At 36.5% G+C, this 22012-nt stretch overlaps 1 protein-coding gene across 1 annotated transcript in view; it reads right to left on the bottom strand.

Annotated features, from left to right (window-relative positions):
- WDR70 (WD repeat domain 70) overlaps positions 1-22012 on the bottom strand; it is a 272504-nt gene that overhangs the window by 82330 nt on the left and 168162 nt on the right. The window contains exon 10 of the mRNA XM_077763475.1: positions 21603-21777. Within this exon, the coding sequence (XP_077619601.1) occupies positions 21603-21777 (175 nt within the window). The remainder of the gene's footprint in view (positions 1-21602; positions 21778-22012) is intronic.

A 22012-nucleotide genomic window follows, 5' to 3' on the forward strand; every position in this document is an offset into this window, starting at 1 on the left:
CTACAGACAATACATTTAAGGACGTGACATAGAAAAATCAATCAGAAAAAGAAACAAAAATAAATTTCTGAGCTGAAATGAGTATCAAAATGATGGTAGTTAGCAATAGCTAATATAATACACATACACACACCCATGTACACTCATTAAGTCCTCCTAATGGTGGGGGAGGGAAGTTGGCTGTTATTATCCCCATTTTATAAGTGGAGAAACTGTTCAGATAATGAGTGGCAGACCTTGGATTTGAATCTAGGCATATCTCCAAAGACTACACTGTTAACCATTACACTATAATAACTCTCAAATTCAACTTCTAATACATGTAAAAGCATGTTAAGTCTTGAAGTGCTGAAATATACATGCCTCAGAACAGCTCTTACAATATAAACTCATTTTAGTGTCCTAATAGACAAGATGAGAAAGATAGAGGCAGTTTAAAGTTCCAGATAGCTCTCTATTAATCACAGGGAAAAGTTATTAAATCCATTAAAATCATATGCTAAAGGACTTTATCTATATTTTGGCTAACATCTAAACATTAGTAGATCTATACATTATCAGTTAGAGTTCTCAACTGTACACAAAAATAAATTTACTGAAATAATAGAAAATCATCCTACAATGTCTGGAAGACTATAGAACCATGCTCATAAAATGTGTGGGAACAAGACAGGTTTGGCACAGCCAGCATGCCAGCCAGATTCAGGACCCAGAGCAAGTCTAGAAGACTTGCCAGTTTAGAATGTTGGATGTGACATCATCAGCATCATTGCTACCCCTGAAAATTATTGCCTCTACTCCTGCCCTCACACCAGAATGAATTCTCCCGTCTCTAGGTTCCTGAATCAAAGTCCAGAGTGGGTGAATTTGATTTATTGTAGAAACACAAACAAGGCTGAGAAAGCCAGCATTTGGCATTTTTGGCTTTTGGTGGGAGAGCTGTGCTCTACTTCCCACTAAAACTCATGTGATCCACAACTCATTTAATGGCATCAGGAGACAGGAGGGTCCCCCAGAGGGCCACACTCAAAGATAAGTCAGTAATATGCACATACACTTCTTGAACATATTCTTACTTTAACTTTATGAATCCTCAGGGATGTCAAAGACCCAAAATTTACCTTTCCACTTATTAAATAGAACTTCCTGCTGTTCTAAAATTACCTCTTCCAAAATTTTCAAAACCTAATAACCTTGGCACTTTGAGACTTAGGATACAGGGAAAGGAATTGTTTTGTAAGTGGACTTGATCTTGCCGTGTTGACACCAAAGCTGTTTCAAAATCATTTTTAAGATTAAAATACAAGTTTTAGTTTATTATTTTAAAAAAATTCTAATTTACAGAAAAATAACAAAAATATTATAAGGAGTTCCCACATGCCTTTTACCCAGTTTCCCTTAATATTAACATCTAAAATAACCATAGTACAATTATTTAAAAAAGCAAGAAACTGGGGTGGCTGGGTGGCTCAATTGGTTAAGTGTCTGACTCTTGGTTTCGGTTCAGGTCATGATCTCATGGTTCATGAGTTCAAGCCCCACACTGGGTTCTGGGCTGACAGCACAAGGCCTGCTTGGGATTCTCTGTCCCTCTCTCTCTCTGCCCCTCCTTGACTCGTTCTCTCTCTCTCTGTCAAAATAAATAAAACTTACAATAAAACTTTTTATAAAAAATAAAAAGCAAGAAATTAACACAGACAGAATACTATGAATTCATCTACAGACCTTATTTCAATTTCACCAGTTTTCCCACTGTATCTTTTTTCTGGTCCAGACAGACCCAGGCCCCCACATTGCATTTAGCTGTCATGTCCTCTTAGGCTCCTCCAATCTATGACAGTTTATTTTGATTCTTGTGAAGAATGCTGAACAGTTACTTTACAGACTATCCTTCAATTTAGATTTGTCTGAGGTTTTCTCATTATTAGAATGAAGTTATAAATTTTTAGCAGGAACACAAAAGCAGTGTACCTTCTCATGCATCAATCATATCAGGAGTTATATATGTCAATGTTATTACAGGTACTGTTATCTTTAAACACTTGGTTAAGGTGGTGCCTGCCAGATTCCAGTATCAAGTTACTATTTTTCTCTCTGTAGTTGTGATAAGTTTCTTGCCAAAAAATACCTTAAAACTATGCAAATATCCTTAAGACTGTGTAAAAACCTTTGCCTATTAATTTTAGCATCCATCAATAATTCTTGCTTGTAGTAATTACTACTGTGATGTTTCCTTCATACTGATTTTTCTATCATTCCTTCTACATTTATTAATTGGAATTCTATTGTAAGAAAGTGATATTATGTGTGTATATGTACATGTATATATGTGTGTGTATATGTGTATATATAATTTATGTTTATATATGTACATATATGTATGTATACATATGTGTATATACGTGTATATATACAGTTTATATAGAGATATTGTGTGTATATGTGTGTGTATATATATACACACACACACACACACACACACACACACACACACACACACACACATACTTTCACACATATAACTAAGGGCTATAATTCATAGGCTTGCCCAGATTTGGCTATTAGTAGCTCCTTCAGGTCCTTCTGAAATGCCTCCATCATTTTTTCAAATATGCCTTAAGCAAATTATCCCAACCTTATTAATATCATTGAGAAAATATATTTTAGAATGAGTGTCATTAGGTTAATTTAATTAATTTATCAACGTTCTTTAGAGCACAAACTATTTTACTGAACTTATTTTTACTGAATTTTAATAAATTTTACTGAAATTATTCTCATTGAGATTATTTTTCCATTTAACTGCTATAACAAAGGATTTAATTTATCTAGTCTTTAAAACACACTGGATTTGATACACAGTTCTATCAAATCTAATTCTATGAAGTCAAATATTACAGATGTAGATTTTGTGATGAATTTTTACAACTGGAGATGGAGTTTTAAAGGTCCTTAAGCCTAGGGACTCCTCGATGGCTCAGGCGGTTAAACATCCAACTCTTGATTTCAGCTCAGGTCATGATCTTATAGTTCATGAGATTAAGCCCCACCTTGGGCTCTGCACTGAGCCTGCTTAGGATTCTCTCTCCCTCTCTCTCTGCCTCCCCCCTCACTAATGCACACTCTCAATCATGCACACTCTCTCACTCATGCACTCTCTCTCAAAATAAATAAGTAAACATTTAAAAATAAATAAAAGTCCTCTAGCCTAACCTATTCATTTTATGATAAGGAGACCAAGGCACTGGAGGGGTTGAGCGGTTTACTTTAAACAGCTTGTTTTGAAACAAGCCCCAGTACAGTAGCCTTCCTCTGCTCTACAGCAGAGTGTTCTTTCCTACCCCTATCAAAATTAGTGCACAGGGATGGAGGGGCAGCAACTGGGTGGGTCAGTTGGTTGAGCATCTGACTTCGAGTCCAGTCATGATCTCACAGTTCATGAGTTTGAGCCTGGCATCGGGCTCTGTGCTGACAGCTCAGAGCCTGGAGCCTCCAGATTCTGTGTCTCCCCTCTCTCTGCCCCTCCCCTGCTCACTCTCTTTCTCTCTCAAAAATAAATAAAATTTTAAAAATGTTTTTAATTAAAAAAAATTAAAACATTTAGTGCACAGGGACACTGAGAAAATTCATCTCTTATAAGATTCATTGTGCCATCTCTCTCAAGTATATGCATCCAGAAGGGATTTTGATTCCAAGCTGAATAAGACAGGGAGGGAGTTGGGAAGGCTCATACTTAAACACAAGACAGAGATCCCAAGCAAAGTGGTGTACAGGTACAGAAGGCATAGGGTCAAGGCATGGAAATCAGCAGAAACGAAGAAATCAGCCTAGGAGACCATGGAGGAAAGAATCTGATCTCAGTGAGGTTTCAGAAATAGAAGTCCAGGGGCGCCTGGGTGGCTTAGTCGGTTAAGCGTCCGACTTTCGCTTAGGNGTAATGGAAGTCCAGCTGTAAGCCAAAAACTTAGGGTACTTTTCAGTCAAAACCAGGGCAAGACAGTAATGGGCTTGGATACAAGCCCCAAGAATTAGTGAATTAATTCTCTCATTTATTCCACTGAGTTGGATATGGAATTGAGGATTCTGTCATTTAACACATCCCAAACTGAATTCTTTATAAGTATTCTCTTCTTCCTCTACTTCCTCAGACAAACACCCCTGCCTTGATGGGTGGCATGGGTTCTAGCTACTCAGCCTGGTCAGTCACTCATCCTTCATTCCTCATATGCAAACATTTACCAACGTTATATGTCTGTCCTATATCCTAAATATCTCTCTAATTCACTTCTCTGGATTGATCACCATTCTCGCCTCTCACTGGGCTGGACTCAGCTGGCACCTCTTAACTGACCCCCTTGCCTCCTGGTTTAATTTCCTCCGATTTATCTATCACATAGACAATAAAGTGATTCTTCAAAAACAGGTCTCATGGGGCACCTGATTGGCTCAGGCAGTTGAGCATCCAACTTTGACTTAGGTCATGATCTCACAGTTAATGAGTTCAAGCCCCCAAGCCCCACATCAGGCTCTGTGCTGATAGCTCAAAGCCTGGAGCCTGCTTCCAATTCTGTGTCTCCCTCTGTCTCTATCCCTCCCCTGCTGTGTGCGCTCTTTCTCTCTCTCTCTCAAAAATAAATGAACATTAAAAAAAAATCTGATCATGCATCTCTCTTACATACAGCCATTTACTGAAAGAGGGAAAAAAAAGGACCTCCCTCTCAACCTCACTCCAGCCCAATGCCACCAGGAGGGGCGTGGCAAATCACTGTTTGGGGTGAAGACAGGTATTTGTTTGAAAAAGCGTATTTGGGACACCTGGGTGGCTCAGTCAGTTTAGCAACTGACTCTTAATTTCAGCTCAGGTCATCATCTCACAGTCATGAGATGGAGCCCTCCATCAGGCTCCATACTGAGCACAGAATCTGCTTAAGATTCCCTCTCCCTTTCCCTCTGCTCCTTCCCTGCTCATGCTGTTGGTCTCTCTCTCTCTCAAAAAAGGCATATTTAATGTACCCACTGTTTCTGTAAAAGAGTACAGAAACTGAAGTTTAACAAAGTCTTCTTAGCTAACTAAAACAGAGTATGTATTGGTTCTTAAGATACTGAAAAATAGTCTCCTGGAAGATAAAATAGAAGCACTTGGTCCAAGGCTATCTTTTTTAGTGGGAAAGCCCCATACAAACAAGCAATCAGTATCAAATTCAAACACACTCATATAGACACAACTATATCAATTTCAGGTTTATACAAGAAGGTCACTTTCTAAGAATGTGGGTTTAGGGTCACAATATAGAACTTTTTAATTTTTTTTAATTTATTTTTTTATTTATTTCTGAGAGAGAGAGAGAGAGAGCGTGAGCAGGGGAGGGTCGGAGAGAGAGGGAGACACAGAATCCAAACCAGGCTCCAGGCTCTGAGCTAGCCGCCAGCACAGAGCCCGACGCAGGACTCAAACCCACGAACCGTGAGATCATGACCTCAGCTGAAGTCGGAGGCTTAACCAACTGAGCCACCCAGGTGCCCCTAGAATTTTTTTTCATTTTGGCTTATCATATCTATTAAAAGTACTTTTAATTTATCTATATGAAAAATATAACTATCATGTATTTTGCTGTAACTTCTAACTAGTATTTCAATGTCTAAAATATTTGTCCCTCCTTGAGACACACATTTTATGTGTGGGAAAACATTCACGCCCCATGAAAGTATCTTTAGCATCTCCATATGTTTTAACTCATAGCATTTGGAAAGTTTGCTCTGCTACTAAATGCTTTATAGGCAAATCTTCCTAGGTTTAAAAATAAAATGGCAAATGTCAATTGGCTACTAGATCTAGTCAATGACAAAGAATTCCATCTAGTTTATGTATGGCCATTTAAACTTAGCAAAATGCTTTAATTTTATGCCCTTTCTATAATCTTGAGTCACTATCTCAGTAATAAAATACAGAAGGCATAAATATAGTATGGAGTGAATTATTTCCTTTAATGTATGTGGACTCCACACATTATTTTTACTAAGGGAAACATATATAAAGAATGCAGTCATATGCATGCAATGCATCATGCATTGCAGTCAATGCAGTCAATGCAATGCAAACATATATACTTCTAATGCAGTCAATTTAGATGATAGCATTTGGAAATACAGTTACAAGAAAAGACTCTGGAAGTCACTCTTTACTTAATGACTAGAGTCTAAACTGAACTCTTCCTCTTTTACCTATTCCATTTTGATCCCTGTTAACTGTGATAGAAGGGCCCAGCAATTCCCTTTGCACCATGCCCCCTACTCCTCCGTTCTCTCCTGGATCTGCTCCCAGCTCACCCAGCCCCGCTGGCCCTTTCTAGACAGCCAGACAGAAGCCGGATCTTTTCTTATGTGAACCAGATCCTCAACCAGACAATCTTACCCTTGATAATATGTATTTCCTGGCTTTTGAACAACATATAGAAGAGAATAGACGCCACTTCAACTGTGGTAGATGAATAGGTTTCCATTCTCAGAGACCCAAGAGATTGTGGTTAGAAGTATAGACTCTGGAGACAGACTGCCTGGAGTCAAAGACCTTAGATAAATTACTCAGTCTCAGTTAACTCATCCTTGAAATGGAGATACCAATATTAACCTCATGAGCTGTATAACAAGCAAACAGAATGAAAGTATTTAGAAAAATTCCTGGTGACACAGTAAGTGGGCAATGTTAGTTCCTATTCTAATAATAATATAGTTATTACTATCACTACCATCACCACAATTACTAGTATTGAAGTAGGTAGCAGTGAAAAGGAGGTGAGTTCTCTGGTAAAATTCTATAGGTCATATCAGAACAAAGCTAACTGATTTCTCTGGGCAAATAGTCTTGATGTAGTTCTGTAACATAGTAACAGGATTATGAATATGAGTGACTAACCAAAAGAATGCACACCTCTTGACCTTCAACTAAGGACCAGGTACTGTGCTTTGTACTTTCACAAAGGTGATCTCATTTCATCCATGTAACCAGATGAAGATGAAGTTTATTGCTCAGATGAGTAAACTGAAGTTTGGAAGGCAAAGTACTTTTTTAAATCTACCAGACCTGCCTGTGGAGAACTTAAAGAAGAGCACAGAAGGATAAGTTACTTTGGACTAATCTAGAATATCCCCAATAATAGTTAACATTAACACTGTTTTTATGAAAAAATATACAAGATGCAAACAATTGAAAGCAGTGAACTTTTAGAACACGATCAATCCACTTGTCTACTATTATCAGTTTTATTTTCTAAGTGTTAATTGTGCATAGATTTTTACAACAAATATTATATAATTTCAGAGTAGTATCTGTTTCGTTTTTGTGTCTTTTCTTTTCTTTAAAACTCCCAAAGCATCTAATTCACGATTTGGTAAATACCTGATTTTATATGAGCAAGGATAATGATGAGGACTGCAATCACCATACTTGGTAGAACATATTCTGAATTCCAGGGTTTCACAGTTACAGAAAACTATGGGAATAATAAAGAATCCTTTTAGGGGCACCTGGGTGGCTCAGTCGGTTAAGCGTCCGACTTGGGCTCAGGTCATGATCTTTCAGTTTGTGCGTTTGAGCCCCGCGTTGGGCTCTGTGCTGACAGCTAAGAGCCTGGAGCCTGTTTCAGATTCTGTGTCTCCCCCTCTTTCTGCCACTCCCATGCTCATGCTCTGTCTCTCTCTCTTAATAACAAATAAAAGCGTTAAAAAATTTTTAATCAATTTAATAGATTATAATCACTACTTTTAAAAAATGAAATCAAGTGAAATGAATACTGGAGTGCACTGTACATTGCAAGATACGAAACTATTATGGTAAACTTCTATTTCAGTTGCATGGATGTGTGTGTACGTACGTGTGGGTGTGTATCAGTCTGTGCAAAGATATATGTATAGTGAGTCACAATGAAAATAGAATTTACTGTGGGCAAAAAAAAGTTTTATAAGACATGTAAGTCCTTTCTGTGTTACATGATCAGATTATGAGAGCCTAAGAACGGGTTTTTGGAATAAAACAGGGTTATTACATGTTGTACACAGCAATTGGGTCCTTAACCACATACCCCATGAGCATCAGTGTTTTCCACCCAGCAAAAAGCAAATTCTTTATCAGACAGCTGTGAGAATCATTCTTTTTTATTTTTATTTTTAATTAATCTATTTTTTAATTTACATCCAAGTTAGTTAGCATATAGTGCAGCAATGATTTCAGGAGTAGATTCCTTAATGTCCCTCACCCATTTTGCCCATCCCCCCTCCCACAGCCCCTCCAGCAACCTTCTGTTTGTTCTCCATATTGAAGAGTCTCTTATGTTTGTCCCCCTCCCTGTTTTTATATTATGTTTGCTTCTCTTCCCCTATGTTCATCTGTTCTGTGTCTTAAAGTCCTTACATGAGTAAAGTCATATATTTGTCTTTCTCTAACTAATTTCACTAGCATAATACCCTCTAGTTCCATCCATGTAGTTGCATGATTTCAGAGAATCATTCTTTATATAACTAACTATAAATAAATTGGGGCAATAACTTTAAAAATACTTCAGAATTAAGATTTGATCCTTGCATTACTTTGTAGAAGAGAGCTAATAAAAGACACAAAAACTGATAAGGAACAAAACTGGTAAATATGTTAAATATTCTGAAGAGTTGAGGTTTAACAGAATTTTGAAATGCTCAATAATTTGAGTATCATATATAAAAATAAGTTTGTCCTTCTCTGCCCTAAGTTTTATGAAATGTGGCAAATTTCATAAAGGCTTGTATAATTAGTAGAAAAAGGAAGTTAAAAAACAAACAGAACAAAACAAAACCAAAACCACACAGAACAGGGAGGTTCACTGTAGCAGCAAGAGGTTCAGAGCTCAAATCATCGCTGGCTGCATCCCTTCTCCAGTTGCAATGAATCAAAGAGTAGGCTAAAAGAGAATGCGCACAGCCCAGAGAACTCTTTCACATTTTTGGCTCAGACACTACTTTCTGTATATAAAAGCCCTACTAGTGGCTTTATTGAGTGAACATTTAACATTTACTATTTTGTTTATAATGATTAAAACAGTAATGTTTGGCCTCTTCAGCTTACAAAATAAATCATAGCTGTCCTGAAGCTGAGAAACACAGCTCAGGAAATCTCTCTTGTAGAGAAGGCAACCCTTATATAGGCTTTCTAGAGACTATACTCCTCCTGTAGGGTTCCACCATTCTAAATGACTTAACATGCTACCTGGACAATTACAAAGGACTTTACCCATGCTATAGAAGATGCAAAAAATTCCTTTTTTTTTTTTTTAAGAATTATGGAACATTTATTCCATATTGCTAATTGATATAAAACAATAATAAAGGTAAAACAAACTGTTCAAAATTAGCTAAAATACCACAAAATCAAAACAGATTTTCATGTAATTCAAATTCTCAACCCCAAACAGCCTACTTACCATTAGAAACTCAGAAACCATGAAAATGAATGATCAAATGTGTTTTATTGAGTCATTTCGTGAGTTAAATTCTCTATTATTATACCAGTTGTTAAATAACAAAAATTCAACCAAGCAAACTTTAAAGCTCTAATTGGCTTTATTAATCAACGCACGAATTGGGAACCATCCCATCTAGCAAGTAAAGGGGAGCTCCAAAGGGTTTCAGAAAAGGTTTGCAAAGGTGGAGGAGCAGAAAAAAGAAAATTATTAGCAAAGAAGCCACTATTTTAGGCAAGGTTGCCCTCCTAACGGTAACAGGAGAGGTCTATCAGAAATTTTCCTAGTGCTGATCAGAAAATTCCCTGTTGACTCGTTTAAGGTTACATTCCTGGAAAGTTGAAAGTAGCTTTGGGTTAGGTATTAAGTCTTGGTTTACTGACTTGGAGTCTTAACCTAAATGACACCATTTTGGGCCTGTAGTTTTCTTTCTAATAGTACGCTATTCTTTAAAAAGGCATAATTTAAAATACAATGAAAAAATTACCTTTACATTAAATTTTGCCCATTTGTCAATCTAGCTTCAAAAAATCTTCAAAATCCAAACATTTTGGATTATCTGGTCCAGGAAATTATCTGGACATCTGCAACAACCAGCCCCAGTCTCCTCACTTCTGCCTTTTTCCCCTTCTACTTATTCTCCATGCAAAATGGCCTAAGTGATTGCCAGAGAGGTGAGGGTGGAGGAAGGATAGGTCAAATAGAAGGGTATAAAGAATATTAAGAGGTACAAACTTTCAGTTATAAAATAAATAAATCACGGAGATGAAAAGTACAGCATAGGAAATATAGTCAATAACGTTGTCTGGTGACAGATGGTAACTATACCTATCGTGGTGAGCACTGAGTACCGTATAGAACTGTTGAATCATATTATATACCTAAAACTAGTATAACACTGTATATGAATTATGCTTCAATTTTTAAAAAACAGCCAGAGTGATTCTTTTAAAAATACAACTTGGATCGTGTCATTCCTAAAATCTATCTAACGGCTTCCCATTACCCTAGAAGAGTATTCAAACTCCTTTACATAGCTTGCCAGGCCCTTTTAACCTGAGAGCCTCCCACTACAACCTCTTCCTGATTCTTATTCATTCTTTCCTAGAAAGGAAGGTTGTGCATTAATCTGACCTGTGATTATGGGGAAAATTAACTGACAATGCTTGGCTTAGCTCTTCACTTTTCCTTTTTGGGCTCAAGCTGACCTTAAGGAGTAATTCTTCTCTGCTTTTCTATGCCAAAGTCATCCTGGGGGCAAGTCTTGGCTGACTTCAGTGTGGATGAGACTGGGTGGGCAACTCTGTCCAATTCTAGGAGTTAGTTAGCAGACACTTCTGGCTGTGATCCTCCTCTATCCTCTATAACAAAGGTGGAATCTGGGCCTTCATCTGTCATGCTTTGGTGATCAGTCTTATTTCTTAATCTGTTTGGAACTCATGTAGAGAAGAGGGGTGCTAATTACTAGGGCTACTACAAAACCCAATTCACCGAAACAAACACACGTGCAAGGCACACACACTTTCCATTCTTTTCTGTGAGTACAGAAAAGAATCTAGAAATGTTCATCTCTGTGTGGGGTAGCTATAGGTAACTCATATTCTTCATATGCTTCTCTATTTTGAGTATTTTTACAAATAACTATAGATTACTTTTATAATCAGGAAAAAATAGTCAAATTAACTATCTTTGGGAACCATTAAATAGGGCAAAGGTTGGTACCAGGTTTTCTGAGGAAATCATGAACTGTGTGTTAGATACATGTCTACAGAAATGGAAAAGTTACAAAATAACTGCCTCTACATAGGAGCACATGTACCCCAATGTTCATAGCAGCACTCTCCACAATAGCTAAAACATGGAAAGAGCCTAAGTGTCCATCAACAGATGAATGGATCAAGAAGATGTGGTTTATCTATACCATGGAATACTACATGGCAATGAGAAACAATGAAATCTGGCCATGTGTAGCAACATGGATGGACCTTGAGGGTGTTATGCTGAGTGAAATAAGTCAGGCAGAGAAGGACAAATATCATATGTTTGCACGTATAGGAGGATTAGGAGGAACTTGACGGAGGAACAAGGGGGAGAAGAAGGGCGGAAATGGTGGGGGAAAGGGAGAGAAGCAAACCATGAGAGACTCTTGAATGCTGACAAAAACTGAGGACTGATGGATGTGGGGGCGGGGGGGATGGGCATGGAGGAGGACACTTGTGGGGATGAGCACTGAGTGTTATGTGGAAACTAATTTGACAATAAACTATTTGTAAAAAAATAAAAAAATAAAAAAAAAACTGCCTCTAATCATGATTACCTGCCATGCAGATAAAAATTATTAGCAAAGAAGCCACTATTTTAGGCAAGGTTGCCCTCGTAATGGTAACAGGATTTACTTTTTGACAGATATTTCATAATTACTTTCATTTTACTATTTTGACTAAATTCAAGTCACCAAATAGTGACAAACAAATAGTGACATCATTCTCCTGAATCTGTATAGCCCATGTGGTCTATTTGTTCAGTGTAATGAAAATGCAAGGTTATACTAACTGCTCACTTAAAATATTTATACATTTGACCCCATAATAGCAGCTCTTATTCACACATTTTAAACTAGAGATTCCTGGCTCCTGATCGATTTCCATTTTTTCTGTCCTAATGATCAGTATACATCCACAAATATTAATATTTGTTTTTACTCCTACCACGTTTAGGAGAAAATTCTAATTCTTCTAGTTCAAATTCTAATTCTCTTAGTTTAAGTTAAAATGTTTTAAGAATATTTATAATCTTTATAAGAAAAATGCTTATGTTAATTTAATTTTAATTTTTCTTCTGGCTTCCCTGGGCAACTTTGATCAGTATATGATCATCTAAACCTAAGAATTTTTTCATACATTATTTTTATCAGTTAACATTTTCTTCTTTCTAATGGATGAAGAAGATGTACACACATACATACAATGGAATATCACTCGGCAATCAAAAAGAATGAAATCTTGGGGTGCCTGGGTGGCCTAGTTGGTTAAGTGTCCAACTTCAGCTCAGGTCATTATCTCATGGTTCGTGAGTTTGAGCCCCACATCGGGCTATGTGCTGACAGCTTGGAGCCTGGAGCCTGCTTTGGATTCTATGTCTCTCTCTCTCCTTCCCGCCCCCCCCCNAATCTTGCTGTTTGCAACAACATGTATGGAACTAGAGTCTATTACGCTAAACAAAATAAGTCAGTAAGAGAAAGACAAATACCATATGATTTCACTTATATGTGGAATTTAAGAAACAAAACAGATGAACATAGGGGAAGGGAAGGAAAAATAAGATAAAAACAGAGAGGGTGGCAAACCATAGGAGACTCTTCAATACAGAGGAAAAAACTGAGGGTTTCTGGAGGGGAAACGGGTCAGAGTGCTAAATGGGTGACGAGGGATTAAGGAGGGCACTTACTGGGATAAACACTGGGTGTTATATCTAAGTGATAAATCGCTAAATTCTACTCCTAAAACCAATACTACACTGTATGTTAACTAACTTGAATTAAAATTAACAAAACCAAAACCAAAAGCAAAACAAAACATTTTCTTCTTTCTGTATGTTAATGTCTATTTATCAAGGCAGGGTATAAGTTTTGCCTTTTTTAGGATACTATGCAAGATCTACATCTCAAATTTAAAGAATGAAAGCCAAGGATGTTTCAAATAAAATTTACATATCTAGGGTGTAAGTAAACTAAACCCTTGAAATTTAATTCAGCAAACACTTATCAAATCCCTACCACACGTACCACCTCTTGAATCAACTGCCTGGGATGAAATCTCCGTTCTGCCACTTACTAACTGTAATCTTGGTAGGCAACTCAAATCTCTTTGTGTCTTATTTCCTCAAATCTGCAAAGTGATGACAGTAACAGTACTTGTATCACAGGAATGCTATAAGGATTAAATGGAATATTACATGTAGAGGGTTTAAAATACCACCTACCCCCCAGGAAGTACTCAGTAATTGCTATTAAAGTAATCATGGGGGAAGGGGAGGAGAAACACAGCTCTATATGAAGATGTTCCCCTTATCTCAGCTTTACCTGGAATAGCAGTCTAACAACTACCCCCCTTCAAAGGTAATTCTTCAGTGTTCTGTCAGCGTGAGGGAAGGAGAGGAAAGAACAGTGATCTGGTTGCACAAGAGAGAGAAGGGAACCACAGGATTAATCAGTTTGTCTTTTATACGCTTCTCCCACCACAGCTAAGGTTTCAGCTTTCTCTTGTTGGCTAGGTCAGTTACCATTCATGAGTCTGGTTTCCAGCTTCCAAAAGTGTCTTGAGTTCTCTTTTCTGCTGCCATCTCCCCCTAATTCTTTTCATCCATGAGGGTTTATGCTTTTACAAATGCCTTTTCTGTCATTTTAGTAGGGTTTCAGGAGGGAGCAGAGCTGAATTTATCCTGTTTAACTGAAAGTCTTAAATTCAATTGCTCTATTATTCCTGACCTCAAAAAACAAAGACAATAATCATTTATTTTAGAAGAAAATCTTTTAACTTTTTCAAAAGCCAGTATTTTCTCATTTAAAAAATGTTGCTTCCAACAGTATATGACATTTTACAAAAGGACTGTAAGTAAAACTTTAAATCTTTCATTAAAATAATTGACAAATTAGAACTTAACTACAGGGCCTGCAAGTAATTTTGTACAGTTTTGATGGTTATTTGTGTTTTGAGTCAATGACAAAACTTTTTTGAAAAGTAAACTTTGAGAAATATGTGTGTTTAAAACACTACAGGGCAATTTGTACGTCACGTGTTTTGTCTCAAGTGTTTATTTAAAAAAGTGATCACAGTTCATATATCCACTCAGGTGCACTAACCAGTGGATATATAACATCCTTATTAATTGATGGTGAATGTATTTCATATATTTTCACACTAACCAGTGGATATATAACATTCTTATTAACTGATGGGGACTGGCTGTAACAGGAATCTACATTCTTATCTTTTTAAGCCATACCTTCAGTCACCACGGAATTTGTTAAAAGTGTGATACTTTGACAGAGTTCAATAGCTTTCTGAGATCTAACTTTACCATTCTACAAAAATGGTAAGCTGACTAGGAGCTAAAGAGAAAAAGGAGGAAGAAGACCAATAGTTATTAAGAATCTGTTATGTCCGAGTCTCACTCTAAGTACTTTTTATATATATATTACCTAACATAATCCTCAAAATAGTCTGACAAGATAGGGATCATGCTTTCATTTCATGAATAAGAAAAATGAGGTACAGAATGCTTAGGAAACTCAGGACTTATAGAGAGAAAGCCCCAAGTAGTGTATAATGTAATTCATGTCTCGGTGTCATTTACAAAATGAGCTGAAGTATGCAGTAGACATTTAGTTGTCCACATCATTTTAGACTCCCAATATTAGGCCTAATGAAGACATAAAACTCTATATTCAAATTTTTAACAATGTTGTTTATATATTTTTTCAGAGATAAAGCATTTTTTCTCAAAGGAAGATATTAGAAACTTTTTCTAAATAATCTGCTTTTTAAAAATCATTTAAAAATACCATTTTTCCTTCTATAATGTACTTTGCTCCCCTATATAGTCGCTTTGCTGCTCTAGCTTGAACTGATATTGGCTTAAAGCTGTGAATCACTGTTAAATGACCAGTCTTTATGGAAAGAAGGGAGAAGACACCTGGAGGAAGGCATGAACCTGGACTACAAACACAATTTTAGCCACTGGAAGTCGTGTTTAACTCATGAAAGCCCTCTGATGACATCACTATGAAAAAGAGGACTATCTGTACTCAAAGAGTACAGAGAAATCCAAATCTCAAAAAGCTCTCCGTACTTTACTCCCAAGGTTGACAGCTAAAGTGGTATATCACAAAAATTAAAAAACAGGACTAAAAACAACTGGTTTGGCTGAAATAGTCTCAAAGGGAAATTTTTTAGTGAAATGATTTACATTTGTAAATGACAGTAAATGATAAACAACTATGTAATGAAATGTTTTTCCAAAACAGTTATGTGACACTAAAATCACACAAGAAATAAAAATTTTGTCATAAAAGAAGATTGGAAATAAGGACAAAATACTACACACTAAAAATATTTCAAAGCATTATTCTTTTTAAAATCTCCAAAATCTGCAATATCAACAGGCTAATATTCTACTTAAGGAAGTCTTGTTCTAATGGTATAAATGAGAAGGATGAGGTAAACATTAAGAACTCTCCTTCATAAGCACCTGGGTGGCTCAGTTGGTTACCTGTCCAACTCTTGGTTTCAGCTCAGGTCATGATCTTGTTTCATGGGTTTGAGCCCTGCATCGGGCTCTGTGCTGCCTGCTTGAGATTCTCTCTCTCCCTCTCTTCTCCTTCCCTACTCACACTGTCTCTCTCAAAATAAATTAATTAATTTAAAAAAATTCTCCTTCATAAAATTCTTCTTCACACGGAGAGAGTCTCTTAGTATACATAGTTAGAGGTTATTATGAAACTGTGAGAGTAACTAGTGCTTTTCTTTTCAGTGATTATGACAGCTTCATAAGAATGTACAAAAAGCAGAGGGATAAAAAAAAACTCTCCTTAAGAAAATTACTACAGGGGCGCCTGGGTGGCTTAGTCGGTTAAGCGTCCGACTTTCGCTTAGGTCGTGATCTCGCGGTTCGTGGGTTCGAGCCCCGCGTCGGGCTCTGTGCTGACTGCCAGCTCAGAGCCTGGAGCCTGTTTCAGTCTGTGCCTCCCTATCTCTCTGACCCTCCCCTGCTCACGCTGTCTATCTCTCTCTCTTTTAGAAATAAATAAAAATTTAAAAAAAAAAAAAAAGAAAATTACTACAGAATGTAGTTAACAAATAGTATGAGAATTTGGTCTGAACTAGTTTCCACAAGATGTGAGAGAAGAAGGATCAAAGCCTAATTATGGAAATTTAATAGAAAATACTACAAAAAGCAAATTTTTAAATCTCAAAATTATCAATAAACTATAAGGCACAACACATAGTGTCCAATAGTGAGGAATGACTTCTGTGAGACTTCAAGCAACTTCCAGGCACCCAGGGAGGTGCCAACCCTCCCACAAAACACTCCCATTCTGCTTTATTTTCCTTGCAGTACTTATCATTATCTGAAATTAGCTTGAAAAAATTCAAAACGTTTTGAGAAATAACAGTCTCAAAAGAGCCTTTCAATGTGACTGTGTTGACAAAGAATAGCCCTTGTTAGGTTGTTTAGTAAAATAACAGCATCATTACTCTGCAATCCCAAGGGATACTAGTGGTTCCTTAAATCCCACACCTCCCGGAGGTCCTGACGAGGCCTACCTACCCTGACCCTCTTAACTTTCTCTAACTCTTCCTTATTCTGGGCACTATACAAGGTAGCATCTGGTTATCAATTATCTTAGAGATTATTCTCTTCTTTACAAACTACTTATGGGTTTAAATTTCTTTTGTTTTGTTCTCAGTGAGGTGGTGGGTGCTCCAAAATCCCAGGCAAAATGTTCCTAATCTAAACAGCTAGCTAGCTAGAGATACAGAGATATGGAGAAAGGTAGACAAGGATACATGCCAGGTAATTTAAAAGCATTACAGGGTAGGACAGAAAAATGAGAGCAAAGAAGCAATTAATAAAAAAAATAATAAATTTTTTGAAAAGTATATATTTTATGTGTGTAAAATTATGATCCCACTTAAATAAAGAAAGTAGAGCTATCTCTATTCACTAACAAGGTTTAAATTCGAAAAAATGCAAATTAGAGCTACATCTATTCACTTACAAGGTTGCCCATGCAATGCTTACAAGTAAACAAAGCAAACTGCAAACTCTCTCTCTAAATAAAAACAAAACCTTTTAATGAATGTTTATACACACAAATAAAGGGAAAGATGAAAAAGGATATACATCAGCCTAAGCTTAACATGGGTTATCTGATGGTGACTAGAGACATTTAAAGATTTGTCTTAACACTGGATTTAAGCTACTACTAGTGATTTCTTTCCTGTTTTCTCTTTCTTTCATACCTGTTCTTTTCCACAGTGGGAGCTTCAGTTGTCCAGAAACTTATCTCCTGATGTCATTACTAGTTCTTGCCTGAGCCTTCTCTGATCACACCAACCATTCTGTAGGAGTGTGGGCACTGATTGGCCACTGAGCTAGAGAAATGTCTCTGTAATATCTCTTAGGCTGGAGGCTTTTCTGGTAAGGGGTTGTAGAATGTCATTTTCCCAAAAGGCACAGGCCCAGAATCTGGGCAGGAATTGCAGGCCAAAGGAGAAGTAAGAGGCAATAAGGCGGAGAGTAGGTCAAGCTGCTGCTGACACTACCCTAGTGCCAAATAACACAACTTCAATTACTATTCCTTCCCATCACCTGTGTCTACGAAAGGCAAAAATAAATAAATATGATGGTCCTCATTTTTCTGCCAAAAGCTTAGTTTATAAATAGTGATTACAATACAAGTAAATACAGTGTATTCTTTTAGTAAAGAGTATAGCATATTGTAGATTCTTAATAGATATTAAAGAATAGCAACACTGCTTTGAGAAAAATATGTCCAATGAATTTGGTATGTTTTTATATGAACAGAAAAAGTCATTAAATATTCATGAGACCATACAATGCTGGAATATTTTAAAAGTCAGAAATTAAACTTGAAAAGTAATTTTTTAATTAAAAAAAAGAATTATACTTGAGAGCCATGCAAACAGTTTTCAAAAAGCCACCTATGCTAATATAGAGTATATATTTATACGTCATTAAAGATATACCAAAAATTACCCCAATATATTTCTCCCCTATCCTTTCTCTATCTCATTGTGGCTTCATATAAATAGAATAGTTTTTTTATGTGCTATTTTTAAATGTCTTCTTAGAAATAAGTTGACAACCTTATTTCATTACCCTTCCAGAATATATTCATTCACTCATTCATTCAACAAATCATAATTGAAGATCTGCTGTATATTAAGTATTGTTCTTTGCTCTGGGAATACAGCAAGGAGCAAAGTAGACAATAATCCTTTCCTTCGAGGAGCCAATATCCTACTGGAGGCAAACAGCCAACAAACAAGTATGTAAAGTATATAGTGGAGTATGTCAGATGGTGATCAGCATGACGGAAGAAAATAAGAGGGACGGAGAGCACCATTGGTGAGAAGGCTGCAATTTTATGTAGGATGGAGTCAAGGAAGGTCTTGCTCAGAAGAGAAAATGTGAGCAAAGAACTAAAAGATGTGAAGGGGGAAAGCCACATGGACACGTAGGAGAAGCACGCTGAAGGATGAGAGGGCTTCTGCATATGCTGAAACCAAGTCAAGGAGTGTGCTGTTATGTCCACTGTCACCACGCACTATTCTGTACCAACCTCACCTTACTCCAACTGTGTGCTGGCCTTGCCGCTGCTCAGGTATATGCTGGTGAATTGGGGCTGAGGGACCAAGGAGGCAGTGCAGACCTATAGAAGCTCCTCTGAAAACTCCTTCTTCCCAAATTGACAGGCCATCATCACATGACTGAAAGGGATGTTGGGCACTCTTCTGGAGCACCAGTGTCCAAGAGAACTTTCTATACTGATGGGGATGTTCTTTATCTGTGCTGTACAATGAGTAGCACATGACTAGACATATGTGGCTACCTGGCATTTAAGAAGTGCTATGTAACTAAGGAACTGCAATTTTAATTGTAAATTTTAACTAATTTAAATTAAAATAGTCAAATGTGGCTAGTGGCTACCATACTGGCCAACTTAATTCTGGAGTAGAGGTAGGTCTTAAGAGCACAGAAATTGCTTACTAATAGCTACTTCTAAAAGAAGAAATATTTCATTTAATTTGCTAAAGTTCAAGTTAGTCTAATAAGAATTCTATGAGTAAATAGGGCAATAAAGCTTAACCACTATTTACCATGTAATTCTCTGGCTACTGCATGGAAAAAGTACTGCTAGTAGGCCTTTTTTACCTTAACTTTTGTGTTTCCCTGTGGGTGTTTGATTATTGCTGAAGTAATAATTAAGTTTTGTAAAATTCTGTGGTTTTTAATAATATTTATTTATTTTGGAGAGAGTGCAAGTAGGGGAGGGGCAGATTGAGGAAGAGAGGATCTAACCAGGGCTCTGCACTGATAGTACTGACAGAAGCGAGCCGATGTGGGGCTCGAACTCATGAACCATGAGATCATGACCTGACTTGAAATCTGATGTTCAATCGACTGAGACACTCAGGTGCCCCAGTAAAATTCTGTTCTTAAATCAAGCTGTGTTTCTTGCTATCAAGTTTTTTCTTCACAATTTGATTTGTCTTTAGGTGACATACATTTATATGCAAATATAAAAATATTAATAAATATAACAAATGGGATGTAGTATCATAAGCTATACCTTCATGTACTCTTTAATTCTAACAAAATAGAATCAAACACTATGATTAAGCAAAATAGCTTAAAAGATTTGTTGGGGGGTGAACTGACATTTAAATGGTTTTGTTTTTTACAAAAATGGAAACAGAAGATACTCTTCATTTCATGTGCCATGCAAGGCCAATCTTTAAAAACCATGGGGCGCCTGGGTGGCTCAGTCGGTTAAGCGCCTGACTTCAGCTCAGGGCATGATCTTCCAGTCTGTGGGTTCGAGCCCTGTGTTGGGGCTCGACAGCTCAGAGCCTAGAGCCTGCTTCAGATTCTGTCTCCCTCTCTCTCTGCCCCTCCCCTGCTTGCACTCTGTCTGTCTCTCTCAAAAATAAATAAACATTAAAAAAAAATTTAAACTATCCAAAACTTTATTAAAATACATGGGTTCTAAGAGAAAGGCACACATATATGCATATATGTTTAGTATGCATTATACTAAAGAAACCACTGTTAAAGCTACACAAGAAAACTTCATGTCTTAGAACTTCTGTTTAATCCAACAGCACCCAGAGACGATGAAAGCCAGTTACTAAAAAATTTATTGCTTGGTTAAAACTCAGTTTACAATTCAAAGGATTTCTAAAATCTCTGTGCTGTTATGAAGCTTTATGGGGTTTACAATGGAGATGAAAACAGAAATAAAAAGATCTGACAAACAGAAAATGCCTAAGATATTTCTAGCATTATCAACATGGATTCTTTTCTCCGTATCATTACTTTTTACCTTATTCCAAGACGAATGACTTTAACTCATCTGCCTAAAAAAGACAACTAAGTTTTCTAGGGTACCTTTCAAAATGTAAATGTCTGAATGGCAATTTTCTTTGAAAGAATATTATTTTTATAATTTTTAAAAGAACCAGAATATAAACTCTACAGGGCAGGAATTTTTTAAAAATCTGCAGTATTCCCAATGCCTACATAGTGCCTGACATATAGTAGGTACTCAATAAATAATTATTGAATTAACACTTTTATCAGAATCTTTTATTAAAGATAACCAAATAGTATTATGATGTTAGTATAGATTTTCATTTTAACACTTATCAAAAAATCTTGTTTTATCATCTCTACATACAACAAAATCTTTTCTAAAGCTTATTGTTAATTCTCTGCATTAGCCAAAGACTTTGACATATTTCATAGAATTATTTACACAGAATTCTGTGATCCCTCCAAAATTTTTTTATTCTAATAATGATCTGAAACTGTAAAGGAATGTCTGAAACCTATCTAAATAGAATGTCATGGAATCTTCAAAACAAAATATTATTTAAATTACTACAAGAATAATTGCAAATCTACTGATGAGCCATCTTAGATATTTCCTAGTTTTCTTAAATCTTTTAAACAGTATTTTCTAATTCTCTGCTTGGTCTTGTTTTATATTACTGTCAAATCCTTCACTTTCAAAATCAAGTACATTGAGACACCAAATAATAAAACTGCACTACATTTTTTTAAATTTTATACCAAAAGATCTACTTTATTTTAAAAGCAAAATCTAATACACATTGGAAAATACTGAGCTGGAATGTTTGCTGAAATGCTGTTTACTGCAAATGTCCCAATGTTTTATCAACTAACACTGAAGTTTAAATTAGGGCTAAACTCAGGAAACTGACCTTCATAATATTTTAACATGATGTTTGTCTTTATAAGGTAGTTTTCTTCTAAGAAAAGCAGACTTAAATGTCCTCGACTTACAGTCAGATTTCGGTCCCAGATCTGTAGGCTTCCATTCTGGCAAGCAGCCGCTATGAGGTTTCCATCTCTACTATATGTGCACGTGGTGGGAATTACTTTTTTACCCTGCACCGTCCGTGGTTTAAACACATTTTTTTGCTTCCTTGGATTTTCAACTTCCCATGTCCTCACAGTCCTAAAAATAATAAAGAAATTTTCACTTGCAAAAAAGGAGTTTGAAATTCAGAAGAGCTCATAAAGACCACTGCACCTTGTAAGCATATAAATCTAATAATTATTTTAAAATATAATGCACACTGTAAAAAAGTCTCCATTTATAAATAGTTACTTACTGAAATAAAGTGAACTATCTGAATCATGCTGTCTTCAAATAAAACAGCAAGTAGCAAATTCTACTTCAAAGCTATCAG

This window comes from Crocuta crocuta, unplaced genomic scaffold (assembly GCF_008692635.1).
Source record: "Crocuta crocuta isolate KB4526 unplaced genomic scaffold, BGI_CrCroc_1.0 scaffold4, whole genome shotgun sequence".
Taxonomy (NCBI): Eukaryota; Metazoa; Chordata; class Mammalia; order Carnivora; family Hyaenidae; genus Crocuta; species Crocuta crocuta.